We start from the raw sequence: 15,087 nt of genomic DNA on the forward strand, positions 1-15,087 counted from the left end.
TATGTTTTTGTTTGTACGTGGGTGCAAAACAACCTGTGTGTGGGTGTGTATTCAGACTGGAGATCCAGGTAACTTTCTCCCTTCATCATTCTCTAGCTTATAGTTTAGACACGAATCTCCCTGGACCTGGAGCTCAGTTTCAGCTAATAAGCCAATAAGCTTCAAGGATCCTCCTGTTTTGCAGGTTAAGACTAAGATTACCAGCACATGCTATTGTACCCAGATTTCTTACTCAGGTACTAGGAACCAAGTTCAAAGCTTTGTACTTGTGCATCAAGTACTTTATGAACTATGGGATTTCCCCAGCCCCAGTATTTTTCCTCTGTCATGGTTTCTATCCATGACATTGTTAGAAAACACACATCATGTGTTCATAGCAGCATGTAGATTCCCAACCATCTGCAAAAATTTAAACCTATAGATCAAGAAGTAAAATTTCCTTAAGCATTCTGTTTCTTTTTAATAGTGGTCTGTGGATAGTAACACAAACCTATTTATAGTGATTTTATTGGCCTGCTTTTTTACAGAATGCAAATTATGAAAAATTATTAAAAATTATCATTATTTCTTGCTTATCCTACATAATTATAAAGTTTTTCCCAAGTGGATTCAAGTATGATTACTGGATGACAGGCTGGATGTGGTCCTCCTAATGTAGCTGGAGGCAAAGCCTGTGTTTGGCTGCTGTTACGAGCACCAAGCCAGTGTGCTTTGCTTCTGTTGCAGGCAGGTTCCAGTCCGTGTTGTTCTTAGTGTTTGTTTTTTTCGCCTGCCATTGTCGCTCCAGTGTATGAAGTGACTTTAACTGATATCTTCAAAATACGTTCTTAATTACAGTAGTGTAATCACCACACTTTGACAATGCTATTAAAAATTGAAACACACATTTCCTACAGCATGGCTGGTTTTAAGGTAAATGTGAGACGATCATTTTAAAAGAAGCAGAGCTTCAGGCACAGTGCTGTGTGATCTTACTAATCCCTGTTGAAAAATGCAGTCTCCAAGGCTTGCACCGATATAACAATCTACTGAACAAAAGCACCATGAGACACACAAATTGACTTTTATGTTAGATTACAGATAGAGATGAAAAAGATATGATCAACCAATATATGTGTATGGAAATTTATTGAAAAAATCTACTGTAACTAGACACAAATATTTGTTTCTATGTCTGGTTTAGAAACCCTCTCTGAAAAGACATGCATTTAATTAGTGGAGGATTCATAGGAAGAATCAGTTTTTTAAAGTTTGAAAAGCAAAAGGAGACCTTAGATCTAACAGAGATTTTCCTAAATAGTTGACTCTAATAGTGATTGATATTCCAATAAATAGAAGTTTAAAAAAAAAGTGACCATAAAGGACATTTACAGAGCTTTGCATCAACTTGGAACTGGTGGACAAAAAAATAGTGATTTAGGATTAGAAATTCTGAATTTAGAGAATATCATCCTGAGTGAGATAACCCAGTCACAAAAGAACAGTCATAATATGCAGTCACTGATAGTGGGATGCTAACCCCAGAGGCTTGCACTCCCCCAGAAATAACTCACAGACTGTATGAAGTCCAAGAAATAAAGAAAACAAAACAAAACAAAAAAAATTTACAAAACAAGAAAACTTTAACTATTTCCATGTTACATTTTGTTTTACATGTACTTTAGCTCATTGTAACCATTAAGTTTTCAAGGCATACAACCAAACCTTGAAAAAAATCAAGTACTGACTAAAAAATATATTCATATAGTTTTATATAAAAATTATGTTAAAATCTGAAAAAAAGTACTGACAAAAATGTATAATTTTAAGCAAAAAATGTTTAAAATCTGTACATTTATCTTTGTTTTGTAAAATAAAGTTGTTTAAAAAAAAAGAAATTCTGAATTTCAACTTAGATGCCATACTTTGATTGAGTTTTAGATTAAAGTAATAATTTGAGTTAAATAGCAAATTGGTTTGCAGGAATAATCTCAGTGACCTTTCTTTTCTTCTTTCTTACGAGTTTTTAATTTGTTTCTATACAGCAATTATTTTCTCCCCTATTTTTTATAGTTTTTATATAGCTATTAGAACACAAACAAATATGAAATTAACAAAATAAGTAATTGCACATGCATTAAGTGGACTGGTATGAAGATTTAAACACCATTACAATGTCAGTCTAGAGTCATGGAGAGGGCCCCATGTAATGTAACAGATGAAGTGCATTGCAAACTCTCTTGAGTTTGAGTTTTGAAAGGCAACTCTGTGGCTAGTGTGACTTTCCTTCTTATGTTAAAAAAGATTGAGTTTCGTGTGTTTTGATGTTTTGCCTGCATGTGCGTCTCTGTATAATGAGAATGCCTGGTGGATGCAAGGCCAGAAAAGGCCCTGAATCCCTTGGAGCTGACATTACAGATTTTTGTGACTGGCCCGTTCTCTTACCCACCGAGCCATTTCTCCAGTCCAACTTGTGGCAGTGGTTAAGAATAAGATTCTCTCTCTTGTTAGATGGAGCAAACAAATCACCTTCATTTTTCTTTAGTGCTCACTATTTATCCTTTAGTCTCTTCAGGGTACTTAAATGTAAGGGAACCAGGGAAATAAATGTGAAGTATTCAAACAATGTAAAATAGAAAACTTCAGAAATCTTTGCTAAACATGTAGAGCTGTGGTAAATTTCAGGAATTGAAATTGACATATATATATATATATATATATATATATATATATATATATATATATATATGAATTAATCATTCCTTGTTTTTCATTATTTTCTAATTGCCAGTGCTTACTTTGCTATGTTCTATAAGTCTTGTAAAAATTATCTGGAGAGCCATTGCATAGGTTCAGAGGTCTTGCTGCTCTTTCAGTGGACCTGAGTTTGCTTTCCAGCATCATCTCAGGTGGCTCCCAACTACCTGTCAGTCCACCTCCGAGATATCCAAGCCTTTTGGATTTGTCTATCTCAAAACCACACAGACAAATATGGACATACATCTGATTAAAAGAATAAAAATAAATCCTAAAAAATTGCCAACTCAAAAACAGTACAAATATTCACAAATCTTTAAAAAATATGACTCATTTGTGGAATATTTTGAAGACAAAAATGTACCTATACGATAAATTTGGAAAATGATAAATATATTAAGTAAAACACTTTATTTCATGTTCGAAGATGGTGAATAGTTTTCTCATTACTAGTCCAGTGAAGTTCACTTGTGCTGGCTACTGTGTTGTCAACTCGACACAGTCATCTTCAATTGGGAAATGATACTGCGCTGTAGGCAACCCAGTAGAATATTTCCTTAATGAGTGATTATTGACGGAGGGCCTAGCCTATGGAGGGTGGTGCCATCCTTGGGGAGGTGGTCCTGGGTTCTATAAAAAAGGAGAAAGAACAAGCAGGGGAGGAAATTCATAAGCTATACTCCTCCATGGTTTTTGCTTCAGTTCCTTCCTCCAGGTTCCTAACCTTCTTGTGTTCCTTTTCTTACAGCTTTTGATGATGAACTGTTAAATGAAACCTTTTCATTCTCAAGTTGTTTTTGGCCATGGTGTTTCATAATAGCAATAGTAACCCTGATTATGACACTGGTTTTGTATAATCAGAATATTTAACTTTAAAGTATTTTCATAAAAATATTATGTTTGCATGGAGGCAACAGCTTGTTAAAAATATATGTAATGGGTGTTTGTAATAAGTATATACAATCTCATATTTAATGTGTTTCATTTAACTCTTTTTTTTAGTGTTAAAAATTAGTATCCTCCTATTTATTAATTTATTTATTTGGATATTTTATGTATCCTCCCCTTAATTTTTACTCCTATAGCAATGCTGCATGAATCTTTTTATTAATCAGAGTCATTTAAAAGTTAAGTAGTTTTGTAAAAATATTAGAAAGGACTCTTTTTATAACATAAATAGTTACTTCAAATATATACACATACACACGTATATGTATATTTATGTATAATATGCATATATATGCATTGTAGGAAATGTTTGTGTTCTATTTTCTCCCTCTTTTGATTTCCAGTATTAAGGTAAAATATAAAAGAATATTAAAAAACTAACAACAATCCAGGAAACTGATTTTACAATATGAGTTCGGGTTCTAACCTGGCTTTGTGTTACTGCAGAAGAATTGGAAAATTGTTTGCATGCTGGCCATGGAGTCCAAACTATTCATTTGCTCATTGCTGAAATAATATCTAATTATATAAGCATTTTTAAAAATATCATTCAGAAGTTCTCCAAACTATTCGGTTGCTTAATTTTTAAATTATATTGAATAATATTATATTTGAGTGTAATTTAACACTCCTGGGTGTAGTGCAGTGCATCTATAATTCCAAAATTCAGGAGGTAAGGCAGCGTGAGCGGACTTCCCAGTGATCCCTGGACTTCACAACCATCCTCAGTTGTGGAACTATTTGAAACTCATTTTTATTGTAGCAATCTATCCCCAGACAAACCAACACAAAATCAGTAAACATTTTATCTATAGTGTATAATTAACTTCCTGAAGCACCAAACACTTATTATTATCTTGGTCACACAAATGAATCACTAGCTCACCATTTCAACTATATAATAATACCTCAAAACAAGAAACAAATGTTATAATGTCCATTTATTATTTCGGTACTTGGGACACTGAGGCGGAATAATCTCAAATTTTGGACCTGTCTTAACAAGTCCCAAACGACAAACAAAACAATAAAAATGTGAAAATAAAATGACCAACCCAACGTTGTAGCAAATAATTGCCATGTCAGACATTTTGAAGCATGTTAAATTATTGAATTGTATGTAACTCCTTCAGATGATAAATTTAATTCTTAACTAGAATTAAAACCCTAATGAATTTATTCATTTGAGGAGATGCCTTTTTAACTTAGGTTTATTTTTACATAATACCCCAAGCCACCAATATTGAATTTATTAATGAAGCAGCATGATATCTATTTGTCTATATATCTGCCTGTCTATAATCTATCTATCTATCTATCTATCTATCTATCTATCTATCATCTATCTATCCATCTATCTATCTATCTATCTATCTATCTATCTATCTATCTATCTATCTATCTATCATCTATCTATCTATCTATCATCTATCTATCATCACTCTATCTATCTATCATCTATGTATCTATCTATCATCTATTTATCTGCCTGTCTATCATCTATCTATCTATCTATCTATCTATCTATCTATCTATCTATCTATCTATCTATATCATGTTAAGGTCAAGAAAAAAATGCTGTTTTCAGAGTTACTTAAACCTTTCCTTGTTTCAATTTTGTGTAGATACTTAAGGAAACATTCAAGAAGCTAATTATCTAATACATGGAAGACACTTTTCGGCCTCCTGTGGCTGGATAGTTTTACTGCAGTAGATTGCCTTGCCTATTTTTAATATCACAGTGTTTGTTGCTGAAATATGTTGCACATATCATATAGTTCACCCTTTGAAATTATAATTATATAGTTTTTAATTTATTCAAGAGTGTCATTCTAATTACTACAAATTCCACGATATTTTTTTCATATGTCCAAGAAATCAAATCCCCATTAGCAGATTCCACCTCTATTTTATTCCATCCCCCGGCAACCACTAATCTGCTCTCTATTGATTTGCCCAGACTAGGTATTTTATAGATGGAATTATAAAATGCTATCATTCATATATGGCTTTTTCCACTTAGTAAAATGTTTCATGGCTCATCCACAGCAGACTCTGTGTTTTCACACTTTACAGGCAATAATAGGCTGTAGTGTGGGGATGCCACACTGAATTTTTATTTGTCACTTTACCAATTTTTGGATTGTTTCCACTTTGGGTCAGTTATTGATAACGCTTATCAAAAATACAGTGAAAATCTGTGTATACAGTTTATTTATGGAAACATTTTTATTTCATTATAATCCTCCCGTAACCAAAGTGTAATTTCTGGGCATATAACTCCATTAGTTATACTTTGATTATTCTCCTGCGATTCCTATGCTAACATTCTAAGACGGCAACAAGTTGCTTTCTAATGAGCTAGCATCTTTGTGCTCATGTGGCCAGCTTGTGACCAAGAGAAAATGTAGCTCCTGGATATTATCCTTATACCTGCATTCATTGATTTCCTTCTTCCTTTGAGTAATAACTATATAAACATTTTTGAATTTTTGTTGTGGTTCTTTATTTTGTGTGGAGACCATCTATTATGACATGTTCACCTATTTAAAATATAAAAAGAAACAAGTTGCCTTATTGAGGTGAATTGTTAAATATTCTAGAGAAAACCTCTTCTATCAAATATGAGTTTCTATTTTCTTCTTTGTATTTCTGATAACTTTGATTAATTCAAAAGAAAAATGTGTCCCTTTGAAATGTTTTAAATTTTAGCTTTTGTTTAGGTGTGTGGTTACTTTCATTTGGGTTTGAATGCTGTGTGTGTCAGGAAGTCTGACTCCACTCCCTTGTGATAGTTCTGCAGTACTCAGCCTTCCTCACCATGGATTATTTAGCTTTTATTTTCAATAGTGAATTGATCATAGGTTTTAGAGTCAGTTTGCATATATGTTATATATAATGCACACACAAACATACCTATATACATATATATAGGCTTATGTTATAAAAATACAAACTATATACATGTTAACAGGTTTTTAAATTGAGGGTATAATTTTAATAGGTTCACTGTTCCACAAGCATTTTTGGATATTCTATCCTTTGTGTTCAAGTTAACTTTGAGAAGAGTTTGTCAAATTAAAAAAAAAAATGTAAGAAGTGTAATGTTTTATGAATTAGGTTATTGGGTCAATTCATAGAATAGAACTATCTTCATAATAGAAAGTCTTCCAGTTGATAGTAAAGGGATGTTTTCTCTTTCTCATTAAAACATCATTTAAAGAAAAATAATAATTATCTCTAGTTTTCAGTTGTTTGTTGAATTTATTCATACGTATTTCATTCTTTCTAATGTAATTCCTTCCAAATAGAATTATCAATGTTTAGAGTATTCATTGTTGCCTGGCCCATTTGGAATTTGATATAAATGGAGTAAGTCATCGATTAGATTATGTTGTCAACTTGCCTTCCAAGAAGGAATCTCCTGAAGTGAGAAATTGCTTCCATTGGCTTGACCTATAAGTATGTCTGTGAGGCATCTTTGGTGGCTAATTAATGTTGAGGGCTCCGCCTACTCTGCCTGGTTCCATCCCTGAACAGTTGGGCTTGGCTCCATAGATTATGTAACCTAGAAGTAAGGTAGTAAGCGGGTTCCTTGCTTCAATTCCTTCTGAGGTTCCTGATTTTTGCTCCTGCCCTGACTTCCCTTTGCTATAAGATTGTTACATGGGGGTTCTCAAGCCCGACCCTCCTGAAGCTCTGGTTAGGTCGGTGTTTTGTCACAGTAACAGAGAAGCAAACTAAAGAAGAGTATTGTTGGATGTGTTTTCTTTTCTGTATCACTCCTTTGAGGTGATTTCTTGTTGCTTCATGTATTTATAAACGCTCATTCTTAGCACTATGTAGGAGTTTTTAGGGTATGAGTGTATTATATCACATAAATTTCGAGTTAATATGAAACTTTTTATCTTTAACGTCGGGAATATTAGCTTTAATATTCTTTCATAAGAGTTTGGATGAATACACTGGATATTATTTCAGCTGTAAAACAGCAGGGCCAGATACATGTGCAAATCGTTGGCTGTTGAAACCACAGCTATCATTTTGGAAAGTGATTGTAACAGTTCACAGGGCTATTACTAGTATAATGCTTTTGATATTAGAACAAAAACACTCTATGGCATATCTTTTTATTTTACACATTTCCAATACAGAGTGGTGCTTAGTTATGGCTTAAGATTACCCTTTTCTGTTCAATAATCATATAGAACTTGATGTTTTTTGGGCTATTTGAATTTTTATTCATGTACTGTTTTTGTTGTTTGCAACTTAGTTATTTTCCTATCTTTATTTGTAGAAAAATGTATTTGTGATAGCATGGATATAAGTATAATTAGGGTGTGTGGTACTGGTACGTGTATGGAAAATTGATCAATTAAGCAGAATAAAATTGAGAAATAGATTTGGTAGGCATTGAAACTTAATTATGGGAAAGTGACTTCCAATGATAGATGGGATTTAGGGGAAATTGTATTTTATTGATATCCATATGATGCAATTTCCTGTTTTAGACTGTATAAATGTCATCTCAAAAGTATGAGTCTTATTAAAAGGTGAAATACACAATTGCAAAGCTTCTTGAAAAATTCTAAAAGAGGCATTACTGACTTTGAAGAATATCTCAGATAAGTGGGCCATTAAAAGCACCTAATATATCATGTTAGAAAACATAATATATTAAGCACCATTAAATATAAAAATCTTTATATTTAAATTATTTTAGAAATTTCTTAGATTCTCATGATAAAATAAGTTGGTTATGCATTAAGGTGATCATTTCCTTAATCTGAGCTACACAAAATGAAGAACTAAAAATGAGAATGATAAATTGGATACCAGAAGTTTGAAAATTAATTAACTCTTGTACATTGGAAATCAATAATCTAAGTTCTGTAGCCTTCTGAAATCCAGTGTGTTCTTTTTATAACTTGAGAATTTAAATAATACTTTCATAATTAAATTTTATTATTATTTACCTTTCAGCAAAAAAACCTACATAAAGTACAAAACTATTTTTATTACTTAAATATTTGAAGAGATTAAAATAAATATTTATTTAGGCTAAAATTTGACATAAGTTCTACATTTGTGATACTTATTACATTATCAAACTGTTGGTGTAAAGTGTACCCTTAAAATCCGGGTTACACTCTGTATTACATGTACTGTTCGCTCATTGTAAAAAAAAAAATCTTTACACACCAAGAAAACTTTGACTATTTCCAGGTTACATCTTGTTTTACATATACTTTATGCTCATTGTAACTAGTAAGATCTTACTCACACTATCAAACCTTTAAAAAAAAAACCAAGTACTGACAAAAATGTATTGTATGCAAAAAATGCTTAAAATCTGTACATTTATCTTTGTTTTTTCAAATAAAGTTGTAAAAAATGTAGTTTATACATTAAGTTTAGTTTTAGAAAATGTAATGCACTAGTACTGGTATATTTACTACCTAGTAGGAACATTTTGTGGTTTAGGTTGCCTGTGATGCATGGTCTAAATTTAATATTTCTTAAGGACTTGACTGCGTGGCAATTGGGCTGATTTACTTTAAAATAAAATTATTTGGATTCATATGTACAGTTTACAATATAATATATAAGGTTGTTCTGAAGATCTCATTCTAAATCTTGATTAAAATTTTAGCACATCTTTCATACTTTGGCGCTCTCTTTTTAGGTACACATTACCTAATTTTGAACTGGATCATTATCATATACACTTATCAATATAAAATTGAACTTACCTTTACTGGTTTTGCTCTTTTCATATTTACATAGGTTTTAATGAACTTGAGATTATTTTAGAAAACTAATTGCTGTTCTGACAAACCCTGGCAGTTTGGCTACTTTTGTGTGACACTCATTTTTTTTTTAACACCTATTTTGAGGGAAGTCTGATGAGGAGATTTTTTCCTGCAGATGCATCATAGGACTCCAGAGTTTGTGGCTGTTGAATTTCACTGTCGATTTTAATGAATCTTACCCAATTAAAGCAGCGTGCCTATTTTTTTCATGAGACGGTGATCAATACAATCAATTATATTTTTACATAACTGCATAGATGTAATTTTTCGTGGGCGTGGGAAATTAATTCACTGTTTTAATATGTTGCAGACCTGTGAGAGGCTGGAGAATAATTTTGATGACATCAAGCACACAACTCTTGGTGAGCGAGGAGCTCTCCGAGAAGCAGTGAGGTAAGTCTGGGTCACCATAGCAACAGTCACAGATGTGGTAAAGAAAAAGTCATTCTTCATTATTGGGGGAACAAATGAGTTCATTGCCACCATTCAGCTCTGTTCTCTAAGGTATTAATTTGTCAGTGGAGAGACTTCCCTGGAGGCTGTACTTTGGTTTTGAAGCTGCATAAATGTTAAGCCTCAGTGCACAGTAAAAAATGTAAATGTTTAATTTGTTACTTAAAATGCTTACAGGGTGTCTTGTTTTATATTTATACTAAATTGTGTGATTGAATGAAAATATTGTTCATCTAAATTCTGCCTGTGAGTTTAAAATAAACATTGTGTAATGGTACCCTAGCTGAGTACCATTTCCTAACTAAAAATTAATTTGAAAAAAAAAAAAGATTTTTTTTTAAAAAACATCTTCTGTTTTATTTTATTTAAAAAGTATTTTTAAAGTTATTTACCTTATCTCCCTATTTCAAAGTATAGAACTACTTCTGGTTGGACGCAAAGTCCTATGAATATTCTGATTTTATTCACTTAACATCACTATTTTTATTTTCTCAACACTCATTCCAACCTTGATATCTCTTTTTAATAACCATTAATGAAGCATCCTTTAAATTCATTTGATCAAAATCAAAGAAAAACGTCACCAGACATTAATGATGCCCAAGTAATAAGCTCATTATTCTTAGAACAAGGAACGCACCAATAACAGTAACACTAAAAGTTCCCAGCTTGGACCGGACAGTGCCACAGTCTCCTGCATTTGTACAATATAATGCCATATTTTTGTTGTTGTATTCATAAAACCAACATTACTTTAAAAATACCTTAATGTTCATTTATTTAAGATGGCTTTGAGATACTCAAAGTTAAAATACAGGAAACGGGAAATCTAAAAGAGTGGCTGCTGGTTTAAACACAATTTTGTTATTGCTTGTACATAGCTACCATATACTTTAGTTTAGAAGCCACTCTCATTTAGCAACCTCCCTTTTACCATGCAAGCAGCAGGAGAACGTAATTAAATTTAATAGAAGCTGCCCTCATTTTGAAGCCACTTCTATTTAAAACCACAGGGGGAGGTAATTAAATTTAATGGAAACAGTAGCTTCTACACAAAGATACATGGTACTTCTGTATAGATGATTATGATGTCACAAAAAGGGGAATAATATATTACTAGTGTGGAGGAGAAATTACCAGCTGGAGCAAGGAAACCTATTTTATTGTTAATGTCTTTACTAATAAAAAAGGTGGAAAAATAAAACTGAGTATGCATTGAGAATGTGTGTCTGTATCAAAAGGACTGACAGTCTGAGAAAGTTTAAGTTACTGAAAATAATTTTAAATTAAAAATTAAAAATAGACTGTAGAAAGTCTAGGTCAGAAATTATGAATGAATTCTTGCTTTTAAATATGTCCTGGATTCTGTACTGAAAAACACGGCACCACTATAAATTGAACATGTCATTTATGTAGAGCTTATAATTTGAACATGTGAAATGTGCATACTAATATCTATTTAGAAACCAATTATTTTGGCAATTTAATTTCTATTCATCTTGAAATAAACACGCTGAAAAACAGGAAGACAAAGAGGATGCCAGCTCGCATGCTTTTAAATAAAAGAACTGAAGACCAAATACACAGAGAGAATTGAAAAGGGCCATGTGAATGGATGTGGATGTGAATGGGGAAACACAATGAACACAAGGACGTGGGAGCATTAGAGGAGATCTGTCCTCAAGAAAATACCAAGTTGAACTGTAGGGAAACCGTAGATAAAAAAGATTATTATTAAATTCTGCCAGTTTAAAAATCTGTACGATTTGTGCCATACAGAGAGACCCTCCTCCAAGAGAAGAAGTAGGAATGAATGGATGGGGGTGGGGACACAGCATTAATTACGTAGTTGGGGTGACCTCTGACCACCCATGCAGTGAGTAGGGCAGCAGTCCAGATAATTTAATTCAGAATTTAATCACATGGTGGTGAAATGCACTTGTTTACTGAGGCTGAATATCTGATGTGGCCACATACACTTACACATGTATACTTTAATGCCTGGAGACACTAGACACAGCGACATCATTTCACAACCAGTAACATTACACTGTAATATCATGTCTATGGGCACCTTCTGTTTTTAATGCATCGGGAGGTCATTTTTTTACATGAAAAAGTTCAGATAGAGGAGATCACAAATAGGATTCAAGAAAATTCAAGAAGTAAAAAAATGTATTCCTCTCTCATCTGTGATAAGTTCTTCCTCATGTGAAGCATGGCAGGACCAACCCTGAACACAGGCAAGTGACAAGGTCACTGAGGTGAATGTACAGTGTTGTAAGTAAGAGCGAATAGTATAGGGGGAAGAAAATGACACCGGATTGTCAATGGCAAGACTGTGTTGGAAGCAAAGCTTGAAATTTGGTCTTTTTTTTTTTTTTTTTTTTTTTTTTTTTTAAATCACAACCATTCGCACAGATAAACTTTTTGTTTGTTTAATTGTAAGTTTTTTCTATGTCATGAATTTATAAGCAGAAATGGAGCAGTAAGAGTATTACTAGGACAGTGAGACCCCCAGGACCCCAGAGCAGGTTTAGGGCAGCAGCAGACAGGTAGAAGTAACTTAGCCAAGCCTCAGTTAGCAAAGGAACTGACATCAGCAGGCTCCGTGAAAATGTTTTTATTAGAACATAATGCAGATCAACTTTTTTTTTTTTTCTACAGAATCTAAGGTTCTATAAAAAAAGTCATTATTTCAAGGAATCATTTTTTGGGGGATATTAATGATAATTTTGCGTATCAAACTATAATAAATGTATTGCTCTGTGAAATTAGATTACAGAGAGAAAGTGCTTCATAGGGAATGAAACCATCATTTGCCTCTTTAGGAAATATTACGTTCACTTCTGTAACTCCAGGGAATGATTACGGAGCTGAAGGATACAGGTTGTGCCCTCAGGCAAACAGTCATTCGGTGGAAGTGAAGGCTAAGAAGATCAGATCTTCAAGATGCATCCTTGAATTCTGCTCTGCTCCACACACTTAACAGTAGCTCCTTTCTTTATCCTCTGCCAAGGGGTTGGGTTGGCAATTGAAGTGTCTTTGTTCCTATCATTCATCTCTGCACCAGCCCTTCAGTGACTTCAGGTGTCCACAGGGGCACCCCTTGTTCTGAAAATATTTCACTGGGGCTGGAGGTGGGAAGGGGCTGACCTAGCTGGAGTCCTCAGACTGACCTGGTCACCAGCCCTGGAGCCTTTTTCTGCTTGATGTCCTCTGCTGTCTAAGCTTCTACATCTATGCAGTTGGAGAGGACTTAGTTGGTGCTTAGCCCTCTGTGTCCCCATCTAGCTTTCTTCCTGGCTAGTCTTTGGTAAGCATCTTGATTCTGCTCCCTTTCAGTTTACGAATTGTTTTAATACTGTCAGGGATTCTGGGTGTAATGATACCCTTGACCTAAATTTTTTCTATGTAAAAACTATAGGAACTACATCTTTCTTTACGGAATACTCTGGTTAAATAACACATTGGATAAGGATAGTAACAAAGAGGGCAGAGGGAGGGAGCGAGGGAGAGAGGTGTATATATACCTCTGTATATATATATACCTCTGTATATATATATATACAGAGAGAGAGAGAGAGGGAGGGAGGGAGGAAGGGAGGGAGGGAGGGAGGGCAGAGACAGAGAGACAGACATAGAGACGGAGAATATTAAAAAGGACTACATGCAGATGATTTTTTTAGAAGATTTTCAGACCGTGAAGGTTACTCCATATGTGGAATGTGCATTTGGTACAGGAAAAATAAAACTTCACAATTTAAGACCAAGAGTAAGACTAATGTGGCCATTTGTAGTTTGTTAGTATTTTGATGTTTTTAGCCAGGGGAAGGTTTGAGATTTTCACATGAGTAGCTCTTGGAACAGTTTAGGACTTTACATTTCAATTAAGTACTATTAGCCAAGTGAGGCTTGGCTGTGATGTGCAGCATAGGAGGAGAAAAGCATATAGCAGGGAGATTCTTCTCTACATTCTGTGGACCAGTGGACCATAGAGAGACTCAGAGCAGGGCTGCCCCAGACACTGTGATGGTAGAATTATCTGATGGCCAGCTACAGTGGCTTCTTAGCCTCCCAAATGTGGTCATTTTATAGAAAGAGCAGAATTGTTCATTTTTTTGATACCTAAATATTTGGCTTAGAGAATTCTTATGATGGCGGTTTGGATGGGACTTCCTAATAGGAAAGTTTTGTGTTGCCACGGTGATGTGTGATGGACATACATAGTGTTCCAGTGAACAAGAGGCTACTGTGAGGCAAGAGCATTGGCATGCACATCAAAGGTGGTTGTGTTCTCTTCCTTGTGAAGATGGCAGAAAAATTCCATTCACAACAGCACTCAGTGTAAAGCCCACGCTGAACGGAGTGGGTTGATACAAAAGAGACAAAATGAGTATTCTTCTCTAGGTCTGTATTTGTTTCTAAATATCCTAAGAGAGTCAACCACTACAACCAAACAAAACAACCCCCAAACAATCAAACAAAAAACAAAACCCTAAGAAGGAAAAAGAGCTCCTACTGTAGTTCTGTGCCAGAGCCGTTTAATCTTCAGGACTGAGAAGAGATGAGCTCTCAGTATTGTTCAACTGTAAAGAAGACAATTAAAGAGATGGATTGTCTTTTAAGGAAATGTAGGAATTCATAAGTCAGTCAGTGGCTCTCACTGGTGGGGATCCCTATAAAAATCTAGTGAAATTGCTCAGATAAAGCACTTGGAAATTTAAGAACATGAGGAACCACTTATTAAACATCAACTTTCTCTGTTTCAAGACAGAAATCACTTCATATTCTTATCTCTAACAGTCAAAGCAAACTTCACATGCATTAAGGAGCTAAATAAAATAAAAACAAATAGCTCCCATTCCAATGGTTTATGGAAGTGACTAAATCTTCAAGGTGTGATGTATGAATATAGTAAAGCAAATGTTATTGAAAATAATCAAAACCTTTGAATACATTAAAAATTTCCTATAAATGGGACTATACCAACAAAATATAAAGACTTATATTAACTAAATTACAACCTGTACAACCAATTATGAAACAAACTTGGTACATTATTGAAAAATGTGACTCAAATTCTTAGAAATACTCAGAGACTATTTTGATCTGGCCGACCAAAAGTATAAACTTT

The 15,087-nt window shown here is 33.8% G+C and overlaps 1 protein-coding gene across 1 annotated transcript in view; it reads left to right on the plus strand.

Annotated features, from left to right (window-relative positions):
• DPYD (dihydropyrimidine dehydrogenase) overlaps nt 1–15,087 on the plus strand; it is an 878,881-nt gene that overhangs the window by 93,663 nt on the left and 770,131 nt on the right. The window contains exon 3 of the mRNA XM_080916202.1: nt 9,808–9,890. Coding sequence (XP_080772328.1) covers nt 9,808–9,890 — 83 coding nt within the window. The remainder of the gene's footprint in view (nt 1–9,807; nt 9,891–15,087) is intronic.

The sequence above is a fragment of the Micromys minutus genome (genome assembly GCF_963924665.1).
Source record: "Micromys minutus genome assembly, chromosome: 4".
Taxonomy (NCBI): domain Eukaryota; kingdom Metazoa; phylum Chordata; class Mammalia; order Rodentia; family Muridae; genus Micromys; species Micromys minutus.